Source organism: Papio anubis, chromosome 10, assembly GCF_008728515.1.
Source record: "Papio anubis isolate 15944 chromosome 10, Panubis1.0, whole genome shotgun sequence".
Classification (NCBI taxonomy): domain Eukaryota; kingdom Metazoa; phylum Chordata; class Mammalia; order Primates; family Cercopithecidae; genus Papio; species Papio anubis.
The window spans coordinates 82,951,276-82,968,989 of record NC_044985.1 but is presented as its reverse complement, the minus strand read 5'-3'; the positions used below and the strand labels follow the sequence as shown (position 1 = coordinate 82,968,989).

General features: G+C 38.6%; 1 protein-coding gene across 4 annotated transcripts in view; it reads left to right on the top strand.

The window, feature by feature from the left end:
- SATB2 (SATB homeobox 2) overlaps positions 1 to 17,714 on the top strand; it is a 194,134-nt gene that overhangs the window by 80,183 nt on the left and 96,237 nt on the right. For all 4 annotated transcript variants that reach the window (XM_009182706.4, XM_003907774.4, XM_009182702.4 and 1 more), the window contains 3 exons: positions 2,416 to 2,542; positions 3,726 to 3,849; positions 15,563 to 15,665. In XM_009182706.4, the coding sequence (XP_009180970.1) occupies positions 2,416 to 2,542; positions 3,726 to 3,849; positions 15,563 to 15,665 (354 nt within the window). The remainder of the gene's footprint in view (positions 1 to 2,415; positions 2,543 to 3,725; positions 3,850 to 15,562; positions 15,666 to 17,714) is intronic.

Sequence of the window (17,714 nt, the reverse complement as noted above, 5' to 3'; positions counted from 1 at the left end):
TGCTCTATGTGGAGGTATTAAGTGTTGTTAAAACACCTGTGTGTGTCTAATTCTAGCCCAAACAAGTCGTCTTCCAGCTCATCGGGGGAGGGGTTAAGAATTTACCTATATGGAGATTCTATTTCCAGTAGAATGAGTTATTATATCCTGTAGATATTTCTCTCCCTCCCCTCTCTAAAAAATCGAGGTATAATTTACATACAAAAATGTATGGATGTTAAGTGATTAGTCTGATAAATTTTGACAATTTGTATAACCATGCAACACTATGCCAAACAAGAAAATCCTCATATGTTCCTGTCTATGCAGTGCCCCTTTCTGTCCCTCTGACTTCTATCCCCATTAGATTAGTCTTGCCTGTTCTTATATTTCATATAAATGAAATTATACAGATATATTCTGTTGTGTCTGGCTGTAGTGTGGTGTGTATTCTTACAATGGAATACTTCTTTACAATAAAAAGGAATCAACTACTGACACCACAACAGCTTGAATGAATCTCCTGTGGAGTTATGCGTTGAAGCTTGTACGGTCCTTTTTGTTATATTACTTGCATAGTCTTAGTAACCAAAATGACCCACAAAATCTGCTTCTTTTACTTGCCTATCATAGTGCACAGTTGTCAACTTCATTCCCCGCCCCATTCTCTCATATATTATCTGTGTGACTTTAGAACACAGCCAATTTATATTCAAGTTATGGGTGATCATGATAATGACTTTTGAAAGGAATTTAAAATTGTAGAATGATTTTTTTTAAAAGGAAATATGTTAGACATGTTACATGGTTTCTTTTTGGTATTTGCAAATGTCAGGAGTAAAAGAAGCAAGGAAGCAGACCCACTCTCTCGTGGGTGGCTGTCCAGTGGGCCCTGGATGTTCATTTCATGACTACTACATGCTGCGTGCTGTGCACTTTTCATTGTCATGAGAGAGAATGTTAAGAAAACTATCCCTGCAAGAAAACAGCTTTTCTTGGCAAGTGAAATATGACTTAAGGAGCCAGAACTGGAGACATACGGTACTATGAATGAGAGCTGTGTTACTTTATTGGATCTGAGTCCAGGCACTATTTATACTGCAGCATATTCAGCACCAGATTGTTAAATCTTAATACTGAAACAGTGTATCATTTTAATATTTTTGTTCTGTTTATTCCCTGTTTTCAAGCATTATGTCAAGCATTGCGCATTCATTTATTTCATCTTGGACAGGACGTGCCCTGACCAGAAAGTTCATTTCCTATTGTTGGAGTTTTGCCCCTTAGCTATCATTTTGTGAAGCTTTTAAACGTTCACTTGGGTACACAGGTGTTCTCTCTTTGATGACAATGTATGTTTTTAAAGAACAGTGTAGTTGGACTCACCTGTATTGTCAAAAATAAAAATGCTGTTTTCCTTTGATCACTAAAGTATCACTGCTTTTTCTGTGTGGCAATTTCTGACATCCTGGAGCCCATGGGATTTTTCATTGCATACAAATAAAATTTTTGTTACCGTGTGTCATATGTGAAATGGGTTTCTCTATTTTTCTTCATCAATGTTATGTGTGCCCTGTGTCCCAGATAAAACGGGCCTATCTTATGAATAAGTTAGCATTTTCACCATATGTTGCTGAAACCATCCCATGAATCTTCCTCTAACAAGGGTATTCCTAAAATTGCTGCTCTACGTAGCCCCAGCTTAGAAAGGATTTTTATTATTTCTTCATTGTTATGCATGTTTACCATATGCAGCAGGAAATCCACAGGGAAAAAGTACGATTGTCACTGTCTAAAGAGCTGAGGAATTAAAAAAAGAGGAAGTTGAGGGCATCTTTGCTGTTTCTGATCTGTGGTCAGTCACCGTGGTATTGCATTTGGCCTGGGAAAGCAGCCCCACTGCCTGCTGAAACGCAGACATGGGAGCGAACTCTGACTGCTTCATGAGCTCCAAATGCTGTTCGCACTGGGAATCGCACCACAGTCAGGATGTAACTGCGTGCTGAGCCCACACACAGGAATTTTCTTGTACAATTCAAAACTGAATCTTATATTTACTTAAGGCTTAGTTTTTTTTTTTTTTTTTGTCTATGAAATCAGCAGTCCTGTATATTTAGCATCAGCCTTAAGTTAGAATGTGAAACAATTCTGGGGGGAAGGAAGTATCCGTATGGTTTTCTAAGTAATTTAAGAAACAGGAAAACATAAAAGAACTGATTGTCTGTGATTAAACCTCATTCTTTCCTTCCCATCTTCCTGTATAGTTAACTAACTCAATTGTCAGCCAGAAAGAAATAGCTTATTGCTCTGGGTTGTAAAATATCTGAGTGGGCCTTGGATGTTGATGATTGAATGACCTTCTTAACATTGAACAAACAATGGGAAGGTTTAATAAATAGCAGATATGTGTTTATTATGTTTTTCTTCCCTGTGCAGGAATAATCAAGCTGGGAAGGTGGAACCCTCTCCCCCTCAGTTATGTGACAGATGCACCCGACGCGACAGTGGCCGACATGCTACAAGATGTCTATCATGTTGTGACGTTGAAAATCCAATTACAAAGGTGGGTGTTTCTGAACATCTGCTTTTCCTTACTCTCAGAGCTGTTCCGTCAATCATAGATTCACTGCAAAGATTAGCATGTCCTGTCTTTATTAATTTCTGGACATTGGACAAAATGAAAAGAAGGAGAGAGAAGGAGAGAAGAAGAAGGAGGGCCCTTCCCCAGGTGTCTTTATAGTCACATTCCAATTACTTTATGCTTTGTTTTCAGAAGCAGTGAAGTGGTAACCTAGGGGCAGCTTGACAAATCATTAAAAATCTATAGCCCTTAGGAGGAACTTTACACAGTCCCTTACTCAATGGGTCCTTTAGGCCTGGTTAAATGTGTAGCACATAGTATTTGAAGAATAAACACCTCTGCTGTTTTCAGATTTGTGTTATGAGGGGAGAGTTTTGTTCTTGTAGGAGGTTTAGCAAGAATGTCCTGACATAGGAGACCTTTTTCTTCCCTTTCCGAGGCCACATCAAAACAAACAAACAAACAAATAAACAAAAAACACTTTGTGGCCTGCAGAGATTCTGGGGATGATTTCTTTATTTTTTCAAATATGGCATCCAGAACAAGATATCCCTCTAAAGAACTGGAGGTTCTTTGCAGTCTTTTATTGTAAAGTGCCTGCTAGGTGTGATTAAGGAGCGTTGTCCTTTAGTGTAAGTGTTTTGGATCTCCCCCTTTTCGGGAATTTATACTTTAAAAATGGACTCCTGGCATCCCCATCTGTGTCTATGAATGGGTGAGGATAGAGGTTCAGAAAGTAACTCTGAGCCATTCTATGAGGGTGAGGGTGGGCCTTCCAACTGCAAATCTGACGGGGAATGCTTGTTTATAGTTAACCTTAGGCATGCTCAATAATTACATTTGTATTGGGGAAGTTTATAACCACACTGCCATGCCATTTCCATCAACACATTGGAAAAATCATATTTTATAAAAATAGCATTTCTTGTATCAGAAGTGACTAGTTTTCTTGGATGAGTGGGAGGACAAACTTAAAAGAGACCCTTTGGGCTCTAGCAAAGTCTTGGAGAAGCAGTTTTACTTCCCTTCCTTCACTTAGACCCCCTTCTTCAGCATTTCTTCTGAAGCTCCCACAAGACCCAAGAATAGCTGCTGCGCTGTCTCCTCTTCGGTCAGGGGCCCTGGGTGAGGTGTGTGTATTGTTCATTCTTGCTCTGTTTTGCAGTTGTTCAAAGTTGGAAGACTTGCCTGCGGAGCAGTGGAACCATGCCACAGTCCGCAATGCCTTAAAGGAACTGCTCAAAGAGATGAACCAGAGCACATTAGCCAAAGAATGCCCTCTCTCCCAGGTCAGTATCTTCAGGTGGGGGTCTGGGAAACAGAAGAAGCCATCGGTAGACTCTCCGGCAGTGGGGTTCCTTCTTCTTAAACAACTGTCTTCTCTTTTATTTATAGACTTACACTGCATTTGAGGTGTAAAAGATTATGTTGCTTCTGGTTGTGGAATTGAAGTTATAACTTATTGGCCGGGCACAGGGTAGCTCATGACTGCAGTCCCAGCACTTTGGGAGGCTGAGGCAGGCTGATTGCTTGAGCTCAGGAGTTCGAAACCAGCCTGGGCAACATGGCGAAACCATATCTACAAAGAATACGAAAATTAGCTGGATGCGGTGGCATGTGCCTGTAGTCCCAGTTACTTGGGAGGAGGCTGAGGTGGAGTGCTTGGGAACTTCCAGGTGGGGAGAGGTGCAGTGAGCCAAGATCACACACCACTGTGCCTCTAGCCTGGGTGACAGAGTGAGACCCTAGATCTCAAAAAAAAAAAAAAAAAAAAAAAAAAAAAAAAATTGCATTTATTGAGACTTTAGGGTAAGGAGAGACTATTAAAACATTTTATGTATACAGGCTGGGCATGGTGGCTCACACCTGTAATCCCAGCACTTTGGGAGGCTGAGGCCAGAGGATTCCTTGAGCCCTGGAGTTTGAGACCAGCCTGGGTAACATAGCGAGATAGCGAGACCCTGTCTCAAAAAAAAAAAAAAAAAAAAGGAAAATAAACGTTTTACATATACAGTCATTAACTTCTCACGTATTTCATCGGATATAGGGACCAGTGTCTCCATTTTATAGATCAAGAAATAGGAGCTTAGAGAAGCACTTACATTCACTGCCTAAGCATACTAGCTGGCTAAGTGGTAGGTTGAGATGCTACTTCCCACAGCCCCCTTTCAAAGTGGATGCTCCAGATTGTTGTTTTACTTGGTCAGCTGGATGAGTCAGCCATGCTAAACCCATCTATGCATGATTTATTGGACCTTTTGCCAGTCTGGTGTAGAGAGATGATCTTTATATCGTATGCATTTGTAGCGGTTTTGTAGTGAATTCACCACAAGAAAATGCATCTTGAGGAAAAGTGATACTCCATTTTTTAGGGAACGTACCATACACTAATACAAGCCATGAAAATGAGATTGAGAGGATCAAAAGAAGAGCAGTGGAGGAAAGGGCTGCCTTTTCCATTTCTGTTCATGAGCTGGGACCCCATTTTTTTCTATGGTTGAGATAATATTTTGATAATGGTGGATTAGGGCTGCTGTAGAAATGAACACAGGTTGACAAATTATTCAAAGCTTTGAATGGAAATCTGTTTCCTGGTGTGAGCTGCTACACATGATTTAAGACAATGTCTGTTAAGTTCAAGGGAAAATGATGAGAAACCTATTACAGAAACTTGCTGTGCCATGAACTTTGTTCCAGGGTAAGGGAGTCTCTGAAAGATAGGAAGGCTATTGGTTAAGAGCATGTATCCTGGAATCAGCAGAGCTGGATTCATGTCCTGGTTGACAAGCCTCTATAACCTTACCTTTATGAGCCCCCCTTGTTTGGTTAGTAAAACTGAGTAGTAATGGTTCTGAGTTATATAAAGAGGATTAAATGATTGGAAATTACATAAAATGCGTGGCCTAATGCGTAGCATACAATGATGCACCATCAACAGTATCAGCTATTATTATTGAGATATTATGTGAACTGAATATGTGTGTGTGTGTGTGTCTGTCTGTCTGTCTGTCTGTCTTTGAGGGTGTTTTGGAATTTGGATCCTCTGAAGCAAAGTATACTATTAATATTTTTGCTTCCAAAAAAAATCAAGAAGGCATGTATAGGCAGCTAGATAGAAAAGGACATTATTCTGATCTTATGTTTAGGACTTTTCATGCAGGCCATTTTAAAACCTACCTGTAGATATGTATGTAGATGTTAAAGCCTTGTTGCATACAAAGTTATAAAATGCATATTTTGATTATGTTGGTGATACAGAGGAACTGGCTAAAGAACGAGTTAGGAAAAGCTGTCAATAATTTTTCCCAAATTTCACAATCATTCACAATTAATTTTCTCTTGCATTCACATGGAAGTCAAAATGGGCTTTGCCTGAAAGTGTACAAGCCTCTAACTTGATATTACCAATTCGGAAATTTATCCAGGGCTTCTGAGGTACGTGGAAGTTTAGTCCAAACTGTTGTATCATGACAATCATGTTTGGTTATGATTACAAATATGACCTAGAGAGGCAACATGAGTGAGGAGAATCCAGATCAGGACCTGAGAGCCCTGGGCTCTAATCTCAGTTCTTTTATGGCAGATATGTGATCCTGGGCAAGTCCATTCACTTTTCAGAGCCTCATTAAACTCTTCTATAAGCTGGGCATCATTGTATTTACATGTTTCATATAATTCGGGGGGTTGTCTTGTGATGTTCAAATGAGATCATCTTTACTCCTATTATAAAAACTCTTTCCCCCTCCACTGTCTGCTCTCATGGTTTGCCCACTTAGTTGCCTGACCTAAACAGTTCCTTCTCCTTCACCCTTCTGTTTGATCCTATGGGTTCCATCACTTCTCCATCTAAAATCTTTTTCCCTTGTACCACTGCTTTGTTCATTCTTTCATCACCTGTCATCTAAAATATTTCAGGTTTTCTTGCCTCATGACTTTTCTCCTGCCACCTGATTCTCCTGTGTTCCTTGTTTGTAATTCCCCAGTCACTCCCCCTACCCACCCTATAGGAAGTACAGACTCCATAGCATAAGGACCATCAAGATGACACTGTTCAGCCTTATATTTCACTAGAGCTGCCTTCTTCCCTCTTCCTGCACTCATCCTATATCCAGAACAGATTAAATTAATTATTTTGAAATGTTTACCATTGCTCAAAATATCTCTTGAGAGTGGGAGCAACCTAACTAGTATAGCATTACAAATCTAACAAAGCCACCTTCTGTATTATCTTAAAAATTGATGCCAAGTTTATATTCTTGTCCATATACCTGTTTTGCTGTTTTTTTTTTTGTTTTTTTGAGATGGAATCTCATTCTGTCGCCAGGGCTAAAGTTCAGTGGCGTGATCTCAGCTCAGTGCAACCTCCGCCTCCCTGTTCAAGCGATTCTCCTGAGTCAGTCTCCTGAGTAGCTGGGACCATAGGTGCCCGCCACCATGCCTGGCTAATTTTTTGTATTTTTAGTAGAGACACGATTTCACCGTGTTAGCCAGAATGGTCTCGATCCTCTGACCTTGTGATCTACCTGCCTCAGGCTCCTAAAGTTTTGGGATTACAGGTGTGAGCCACCGTGCCCAGTCCCTGTGTTTTAAATATTTTTTAAATGCCATAAAATCATTTTGCCTGTTAAGTTAGGAATCTCCTTCTCTCCACATGAGACCGGTTCTTCAGGGAGATGTACCTTATTAATCTCTGGCTTTGGAAGCCCCTGCACACAATCCTGGTGACTCTAGAGTCCTTCAGTTTGACATTTGCTTGCCTTTGCATACATGATTTCACCTGGCTAGAATGCACTACTCTTTTCTACTTGATGAAATTATCTTTCAGATTCCAGCTGGGAAGTCACTGCTAGTGAAGTGCCTCAACCTCCTGGTTGAAGTAGTTGCTACTTCTGCTCTTAGTAGCCTTTGTAAATACCCCATCACAGCACTTACCTCAGCCTGTTGTCATTGTTACTTGTCAATTTCCATCACTAAATGAACTGTCCACAATAACAGGGGCCATCTCTTATTGATCTTTGTGTCCACAGCATTCAGCATTATGTATATTTTGTATGTAGCTATTACTATAATGCAGGAGTTTAACCTTTTAGCAGGATAATTCTTTGTGGTGGGGGCTGCCCTGTGCATTGCAGCATCCCTGTCCATTACCCACTAGATGCCACTAGCATGCCACTATACCCCTTCCCCCAGTTGTGACGACCAAAATGTCTCCAGATGTTGCCAAAGGTCCCAAGACAGGAGCAATACCACTCTCAGTCAACCAATTCTCTGATGTGCTTAATGAATTAAGTTTAAAAATGTTTAAGCAAGTGTAGTTTTATTAGTATGTAAAGTTAAAGTTTTATTATTATTACAGTGTTCTTGTCAGCTCCAAAACATTTTGAACCAGAAACAGTGAATAGAATAATTTGGTGATTGATGCCCAGCACATTTCAGTTAAACAGGGGCTCATTTCTATTGTTTATATTTGGGGGAGATTTGATTTAGGCTTCTGATATGTTGTGTGATTATGGAAAATCTCACTGGGGTAGCTCGTTTCAGCTAGCATGGATATGTAATGTGGACCGTGGCATTCATCCTACGGCCATTATCCTTAAACATTCCAGGTTATTCACTTAAATTGCATAGCTAGATTGTAATTTAGTGTGGAGATAAGCACGCCCATTTTGTTGGTGGTTGTCACAGAACAGATGCATGCAGTTTTTGTAGTTCAGCCTATGTAAAGTGAAACAGAATGTATTTTTGTTCTAAGCAAGGTGAAACAGTAATTCAGCAGTATATTTCCACCGGCATTCCTGGTGTCCTGATTAAGAATCAGGTACTTTGCGATGGGTTGGGGATACAACAGTGAATCTGAGGGAGGAACTAAAATCCTTTCAATATAGGAAGAAGAGAGTGAGGCATCCAGTACTATTCACCTTAGGTGAGAAAGGTGGCTTGTTGGGTTTTTCAAAAATAGACTCAACTCATGAGTAAAAGATTCCTGTTATTGAAATAATTTTTCCTTATTACCTTAAAAGCTAAACCATTTTAGGTGATTCTTCACTTGAGTTTGGCAATTACATAAGGGAATGATTCAGTGGATAGTTCATACTTTATTGAACACCCCAGTAGTCTGCAGTTCAAAAGAGCAGCCTTGAAGGCAGAAGAAGGGTATGGAGAAGTCCGTAAAAGTGCAACAATTGTAGCCTGAGGTATATATATTTAAAACAGGGAAGTAATGATTTAGCCGTTCTCTGTCTGACCAGATGCTTGGAAAGTACAGATTGTGGTTGTGTGTCTGCATATTTATTTTTGATTTCACCTTTCAAAGTGTGTTTAAGTGCTGGCACCTCTTCCTTTCCCTCCAATGTCTCTGTGAGTAACCACTCGCAGCCTCTTTCCTCTGCCACTGGCTGTCCTGAGCATCCTAATTTAGCAGACCTTAGGCGTAGTCCTCCCTTATTAAATAGTCCTTAGCTGTTCCAATTTGAAAACATTATGATTGCATCTTTCTGTGGCTTACTTATTCTTACTTGAGGAAGAGTTGAAAGACCTAAGGTCGGCTTTTGATTGCAAAACCCCAGGTGCTCAGGGTTTTGACCTATTTAAATAAGTAAAGGTACTAGTACCCGCCTTGTGCATCTCATAGGCGATCTTGATGTTCAAATGGGATGACTAAAGAGATAGTCTTGTTAACTGAAAATTGTGGGTTTTTTTTTTTTTTCTTTTTGAGACGGAGTCTCGCTGTGTTGCCCAGGCTGGAGTACAGTGGCATGATCTCAGCTCACTGCAGCCTCTGCCTCCCGGGCTGAAGCAATTCTCCCCCCCTCAGCCTCCCAAGTAGCTGGCATTACAGGTGAGCGCCACCATGCCCGGCTAATTTTTGTGTTTTTAGTAGAGATGAGGTTTCACCACGTTAGCCAGGCTAGTCTTGAACTCCTGACCCCAAGTGACCCTCCTGCCTCGGCCTCCCAAAGTGCTGGGATTATAGGCATGAGCCACTGCACCCAGCCTGAAAATTGTGATGAAAAGAACAATTTGCAAGTGCATGCAACTTCCAATGTGCTCCACTCCTACACATGTTCTCTGTGACTCTAGACATGTTAAAATATTTTTTTATGGTAAAATATACATAACATGCAGTTTTCCATTCTAAACATTTTTAAGCTTACAATTGAGTAGCATTAATTACATTTACAGTGTTGTACAACCATCACCCCTGTCTCTTTCCAGAACTTTTTCATCACTCCAAATGGAAAGTCTAACCTTTAAGCAACAATTCCCTATTCACCTCTCATTCTGACCCCGGTAGCCTCTATTCTGTATTCTGCCTGTGTGAATTTGCCTATTCTACCTACCTTGTGTAAGTGGAATCACAGAACATTTATTTTGTGCTGATTTATTTTACTTAGCATATAGACATGATTTTGAAGCAGCTCTGTCCCATGGTGCTGGTTGAGACTTTGTTGCTAAATATTTGAGGAACAAAATGACTGACTAAAGTTATTGAACTGCAAAGAAGTTACTAGATTTCCAGTGTGACAATGGTGTGGCACTCATATAGTGTGCCTTTAGAAATAGATTGTAGGATAATTATTTCTGTCATCCTAAGCAAGCCTTACCCATTTGGACTTAACTCATATGTACAACATGCCAAAACAGTTGAACAGTGAAATCAAGCAGCCAGTTGGGTCAGCAGAAAAAAAAAAAATTGAGCATGTGCTCATCCTATATAGTGACTGATCAACTGCATGGACCAGAATCGTGTTAACCAGTTGTCAACTGTCCGTTTAATTTAACCTAAGTTCATGTATGTAGTGGGGATACATCATGTCTCGTGTTAACCAGTTGCCAGCTGTCTGTTTTAGTTATTTTCATGTGAGGTTGTTTTAGTTTGTGTCCCAACTTCATGAACTCATGTTGAAGAAGGTTCACAAATGACAGCTTGAAAATAATTCCTAACCAGGGGATTGCAGTGACCATAAGAAATGATTGCACAGTGGGGAGAAAGATGACATTTGTTGATTCCACATCTTGTGCTAGGCCTTTTACACAAATCATCTCACAGAATCCTTCCACTCTCTGATGCAGGAGACAATATCCCAGTCACAGGTGAGAGTGCTGACGTTAGACAAGCAAGCCATTCAGCAACAGCTTAGGGGAAGAGCTCTCAAATGTAGTGTTTTCATACTCCGAAGTTCAGAGGAAGTGTTTCTTTCCCTTAAAATGGCAACAGTTTTCAATTCTGATGTTATAGCTCAGAAGTAGGGATAGAGAGGGATAGTAGAAGGCTGCCAAATGACATTAAATGAATTTTTTTCATGACAAAATAATTCCTCCAAATCAGTTTTTTTCCCTTTACCTAATTGAAGTATCATTATATTCTCATGTTTAATATGTTATTTAGCATATCACCAAGCAGATTGAAAAGGCCAAAAATGAGCAAAGAATGCACACATCACTCATTGCCTGTCTTTGCTCTCTCCTTCATGCAGACATAGAAGAGGAGGCCAGGGGATGCCACTCCTCCACCCCCAAACAGGGGATTCTCACTGACAGAAAATGTAATTCTTCACATTGGTTTAAAAATATTCTTCTTCATAGCAAGTGTATTATGTGTTTTCAGCTTAGCTACTCTTAGTACCACACTGCTCTTCAAACAAACAAATCCCACCAAGCCAAGCAGAATGTAGTGAAGGATATCCAGTTATTTTATCTTTTCTTTTATTTTGGGAAAAGGGGATGCTCAGATCTCTGTTTTTCTAAATGTATCGTACAAACCATTTTAACCTGTGTTTATTACTTTGCTTTTTCCTATTAAGTTTTAAATTCCCTTTAGATTCCATAGTTTTCTTTGATTCTAAACTTCTTAATTAACTTATATAGGGGGCCTGAGATCACAAACTTCATGTTTTCCTTTTTTTTATTATTTTTTATTTTTTGCTGTTGTTACCTTGTTTTTTGTTTTGTCTAAAGTACTGGTTGCAGCATCAGCTGTTGATCTTGTGGTCGCTGATGGAGGTGGTGGTGAATGTTTCCTTCTATTCATTCGTTAGTCTCCCTTCTTAAAAGACCCATGAAATACTGGTCCACTAACAGAGTGTCTTCATGGTGCCTCCCAGTGCTATTCGACTATGGGAAAGATGCTTTTCATTCTGAGCTGCTGGGGCCTCAGTTTGAAAATGGAACCATACTTATAATCATATGTGACATCTATTCTCTGGGCTAGTTGAAAAACAAATAAGTGAGTTAAAAATTTGTTTCAGGAACCTAAAAGAAAATTTATTTTTAGATAGATCAATCTAGCTATCATAAGTATTTAAATAACAATATTATAAAATTTATTCTCTTGTAGTCTGGCTTACAGCAAATTCAAGTCTGCCTAGTAAACTTTGGAATAAGTAAAGAAAAATCTAATATAGTTTGATTTCTTAAATACCTTATTTTTAAAAAATTCCAGATATTAATGGCAAACTAAATGTCAAATTGACTACAAATAAGGACACCTAGATTTTATGTCCCATCCAAAAATCTTTGTACTTAAAATTTCATAATTAACTATAAAGAAGTCAGAAATTTTCAAGTTTCTGTAGTTGGAAAGACATTTTAACCCTTTTAATTTATCTTAGAATATAATATTATTCATAAAATAGCTTTGTCTGCGGCCACTGTTTATGTGGTGGTTTGTGGCTGTGTCTCAGTATCTGAGTGGGGACTGCCTCAGTTGCCCATTATACATGTACCCTCATCCTTTCTTTTTCACAGCCCAGCACCGTGCAAAGCGATACATGCTTAGTGAATGCAAAATCATGTTAATATTGGCCTTAGTAAATCATAGTTCCTCGGTTTAAGTGTTAAAAATAGCAATACACATATTTTCTGGGTTATTTGTATTAGTATTGCTTTGTATAAACAGGGATACTCGAGTTGGTAGCATTCTGGATTGAAAAAGTTGACTCTGATCTTGTTCCTTTATCAAAAAGATGTGGATTCTAAAAGTCCAACTGTATGGTTGTTTTAGAATGATTGGAAAACAAAAAAGAGCAACATGAACTGCAAAATTATACATATTTTAAAAGGAAAAAATTGAATTAGATCTTTTTTGGCAGGGTGGTAGTTGGGAAAGATTTTAATTACTACTCATCCCATTCTGCATCAACTGTATCTTATCAGGTTTATGATGCTGTTGATTGTAAGATGGATCTCTATTTCAGTGATGTTCAGGTATAAAAAGTGGATGAAATATGGTAAATACAGATTCTCTGTGTCCCAGGATCTTTGGAGAACATTGTTTCCTGTAGAGTAATAGCACATGCTGGGTTCATGTTAGCCCCTTTCAACTTTACATATCATTAATTAAGTTTTGATGTTCTAGATATTTAATGGACACTAACATCGAGATGTGTAGTATGTGTCCAGAGCATGCTAGTGAAGCCTAGTGATTTAGATTCAGATTATGGGAATTTAACAGTCTAATTTAGGGTTAAAAAATATTCATGAAACTGGAATAATCAGACATAACATGGCCTTGCTTTTAAAATATTCCCAAGGTATTTTCTTATCTTCTGATTTTAAAGTCTTCTGAGGATGGACTATAACAATTCTTATCATTAAAAACTATTTTGGGTATTAGCTCTGTATAAAGGCCTGCAGGGAATTGACATGAATAAAATGTGTCATAAACTCAAACAGACTTTTCTGGTGATTAAAGATTCTCATCTAGGAAATTTGTTCGCTACTCATTATTATTGTTTTTGTTTGTTTGTTTGTTTTTTGCCCAGTTCATAGTTCAAACCTGTTTATGTTTTTGTTCTGTAATCAGTAGAGGTAACAACTTATTTATGATTATCTGGGACAGAAAACAAATCTGATTCAGTCAGGGTAGCCCACATCTCCTTTATAAATGAGTTGTGTGAAATACAAGACCCGCTGATGGAGCCAGTAGGAGGCCAGATATTCATTTCCTTGCCACTCTGCCTTGTGCAGGGTCAATTGAAGATACAGCAGGAGGAAGGAAGGACAAAGTAAAGAGGGTAGAGAGTGAGGGGAATTTGGATTATCTGGGGCCAAAGCGATGCAGGCTTCTGGGCTTGTGGCCTCCTATTATGGGCCAGGAAAAATTGAGAAACGGTGCCAGTAATTAGACACTGTTCGTTTTAGTCCACTTCCTAGGCCATTTGGCAATACAGGGTTTAACTCTGACTCCTGCCGTGGCTATGTATCCTATGCCTTTCCAGAGGATAAATTCATACAAACAAGATAGAGAGATGACAAGTACATTTGTGATTATTCACATACACCAGTGTGGCTGATGCATCTATTATTAAGCTACTTTCATGTTAAAAAAATTTTATTATTATGACATTTCAGTTTGGCACTTTTAAATTTCATCTCTGTCCCTTTTCCTGTGTTAAATTTCAGTGACTCAGATATCCCACATCAGAACTATGTGAGACACGAGGTAGAAAAAAAAAATGAAACAGACATAGTCACTGTCCTCAAGGGTCTCACAGTCTAGGAACAGAGAGAATCTCAGCCCAGAGCGGGAGCTAGCTCAGCTGGTTGGGGAAGAGTCGTACTTGGTCGTTAATAGCACAAAGCCCGAAGCCTGCCTCTGGGAAATTAGGATTCCAGTGGTCATCCTATAAGGCAGCAGACAAGGCCCCATAGGTTCTGTGATACACTCCCATGATATTAACTCTTTGGGTTCCCATTGCTGTGTTCAGACTTTCAGATGAAAAGAGTTATCCTTACTATCTCCCCTTAGAGGAAGGAATTGTCATGGATAGATCAGCAACTGGGGAGGGCTAACCATCTGCGAAAGAGGTTTCTGTGAATTGAATTAGGAACCCCCTCCCCCACCAGTACTGCATTAGTGATTAAAAAAGAGGAGTCTGATGTTTCAAATGGGAGTCTATGAAGGCCTGTCTGCTGGCATTTTAACCTCCTGTTAAATAACTTGATTTATTGTTACCCTTTTTATCTCTACTGCTTTGTAGAAATGTCATTAGAAGTTCTAAGATTTCTCTGAACTGTTCTATGTCTGGAGCTAACTTTTTTTGAGAAAGATGAGATTTCAAGGCAAGATATAAAACCTTACACAGGTCATTTGGATCTCTTGAATTGTTTATGCCCAGGACAAAATAAAAATAAGAAATAAAATCTGTGTATAAAACATACACAGTCAGTTCAGGTATACGTTTACATCTGCCACAAATGTTGGCCCAAACATACTGTATTAACTGCAAACATATCTCTGTAGGAAGTTCAATTCAAGGTGTGCAATTATAATTTTAACTTTTCAGTGCTATGTCAGGCTATGCTCCCCTTCTCTTTTAACCCCAATTATTAATACAAACAAATCAGCTGAGCAGTAGGGCTGAGGAGGATGAGAGCAAGGAAGAATCATGCACTTAAGCACTCAGAAAGTTTGAGCTTTGGTTCATTTTTGATTGAAACACAGTACAAGTGTTACGTTTAGTTTCCCTTGCTCTAAAATAGCACTGTTAATTTTTTCATTTGTGAATTTTCACACAAGTTCTAATCACACGTTTCTATAAATTATATTAATTTAACTTATTTCCCTAAATGTTGTTCTGCAGTGTGTAGCACGGATGTTCTCAGATTCTTGGCTGTGTAAGCTTGTTGCAGTTGGAAGCGGAACAGAAACAGCTGAAAAGCATTATTTGGATGACGGATGCTGGAGCATCTGATCTCACCTTTTGCTCTGGTTCCTAAATCACAACTGTTCTTCCTCTTTGCATTTAATCTGCATGTTCTGTCCCCTCCATTGTTGACATTGCCCCAGGGTTGACTTTTTGGAGAAGGCACTATCATTGTTTTAATTAAAGGGATGGAAAATTCAGGTAATCGTGTTTGATGTTAATAGTTCAGTTTACAGGAGAGTGACTGTTTTAAGTTTAAAAGAAAAGAGGTTAGTGCAGGTTATAAAGTGCTGTTTCTTGTCCCTAAAAAGAAGTAGTCATATTTTGAAAAAATAACTATAATTTTTTTTTTCAGAGTATGATTTCATCCATTGTAAATAGCACATATTATGCCAATGTGTCAGCAACCAAGTGCCAGGAGTTTGGGAGATGGTATAAAAAGTACAAGAAGATTAAAGGTAAACTGACTTTTTTGTTTGTAAAGCCTGTTTTCAGTTTCTGAGGTTCATGAGTTGTTGATTGTTTGGAGTTTATGCTCATTTTAGATATAATTTATCTAATTTTTTACAAAGGGGAGATCTTTAATATTCCTGTCATGAGATCCAAATTGGCTCCCTTAAAACTAAGAAGATATTTGAAGTAAAAGTAAAATGAGTAACACAATATGTTAAGTTTATAGTTTTCATAAGTGATACCTGCAAAGACCAAAATCCTTTAGAATGAAAACTTAAAAGCTGTCATTCTAGGTTGAATCAGCACTTACAGTTTGGATACTGATTAACAGATACTCTTGCGGTATCAGGATGGCTTTAGTCAGAAATGGAGTTTGATGTTGTGACCCTTTGTGGACGATTCCAGAGCGGTGGTGAAAGCATGGGCGGGCTCTGCGTTCAGGCGGACTTGGGATCAAATCTTTGGCTTCTACATTCTAGCTGTGGGAACTTCAGCAAATTATTTAACATCACCAAGACTCAATTTCCTCATCTGAAAATGGGGAATAAAGTACTTAGGTCACTGGGTCGATGCGAGGACTAAATAAGACAATACTGGCACAAAGTAACCTATTGATAAATAATAGTATACTACTAATAATAATTAATAGTAATAATCATACTAGCAGTAGTATATTACATATGGAATTATGTTTGGTCCTGAAAATAAAGTTCCTTAATGTAGTAAATAACATGCTATTTGGATCACCTAGACCTTTAAACATGTCAGGACCATTTCAAATATGTCAGTGGTGGAAAAATTCTTTTGTTTTCACTCCATTCAGATAAATGTTACCTACTAGGGTCCCTGAGGGGATTTGGGAAATGTTTTGTAACATTGGTTTTGATGGTCCTTTCAGTCCATATTTTGCATAATTATGCCATATTTATCACACTTTATAATATGTATACATAGCCTTCCTTACTCTGCCCCCATCTGAGGGGCAAATGACAATTTATGATGGGTAAGTAAAAGTAAAGGATGAATTTATTTGTTTTACTACTTGCAGGTTTTCTCAGGGGAGACGATGTCAAAGTAGTGCTTGTTGGCTATTGAGTGTTTGAGAGCTTTTTTACAGGGTTATCTTTTGAAGAAATGAAGTTTACAAACATTGGTAGCACATTTCTGATCACAAAGGAATGAGAGTGTTTTATGCTAAATATACATTTTATAAGGCAAGCCAAAATATTGAGCTACCAAGGAGAAATTAAGTACACTGAAAACTGAATTAAGATCCGTTTCTTTTCAACAGATTCTAAAATTCTTAGAACCCTTTAGATTCTGGTTTGGGCAAATGCTTTAGGATATTAATATTCACCCTTGTACATTATAAGATGAATAACTCCTTCTCATTATAAGACATCGTTGTGTGGCTCAGAAGGGTTTCTTTTCTGTAAGTGTTGCCTCCAAGTTTTTCTTTTAAAATAGGATTGTTAAAGTGCTTCAGCGTATCCTCTTCGGCTAAAAATCAAAAGAATCATGCAGCTTCAAGGTCATTTGTTGGATCCCATTTACTTGCTGTTATAAGAGAAAGTAAGAGAGTGTCCTCTTTTAATAGGCTGGAGTATAATTCCAGATTCAGAAAGATTGGAAACTCTTCATTCTAGTGTTTTCAGAATTGCCACTATAGAATGTGTGTGTGTGTGTGTGTGTGTGCGCGCGCGCGCGCGCGCATGCATTCACACATTAACACTCATGTCTTCTACTTTTCTTTTTTCTTTCCTGGAGCTTTAATTCTTCAAGCTGTATCTTTTTTTTTTTTTTTTTTAAGATAGTAAATGCACAGTTAAATCTTTAAGTGCCATAAAAGCAGACTGAGACCTTGATTTCATTCAATTGGTCAAGGATCCACACCTGAAGAGGCTGTCAGACACTGTGTACACATACTATTCAAAGAGATGGAGCTAGTCATTGCTGTTGAAAAGTGTGTGTGTGTCTGTGTGTGTGTCAGTAGGAGGAGAAAAGGGAAGGTTAAGGTATGTGTGAAGTAAACACAAGCTGCCATAAAACAGTTC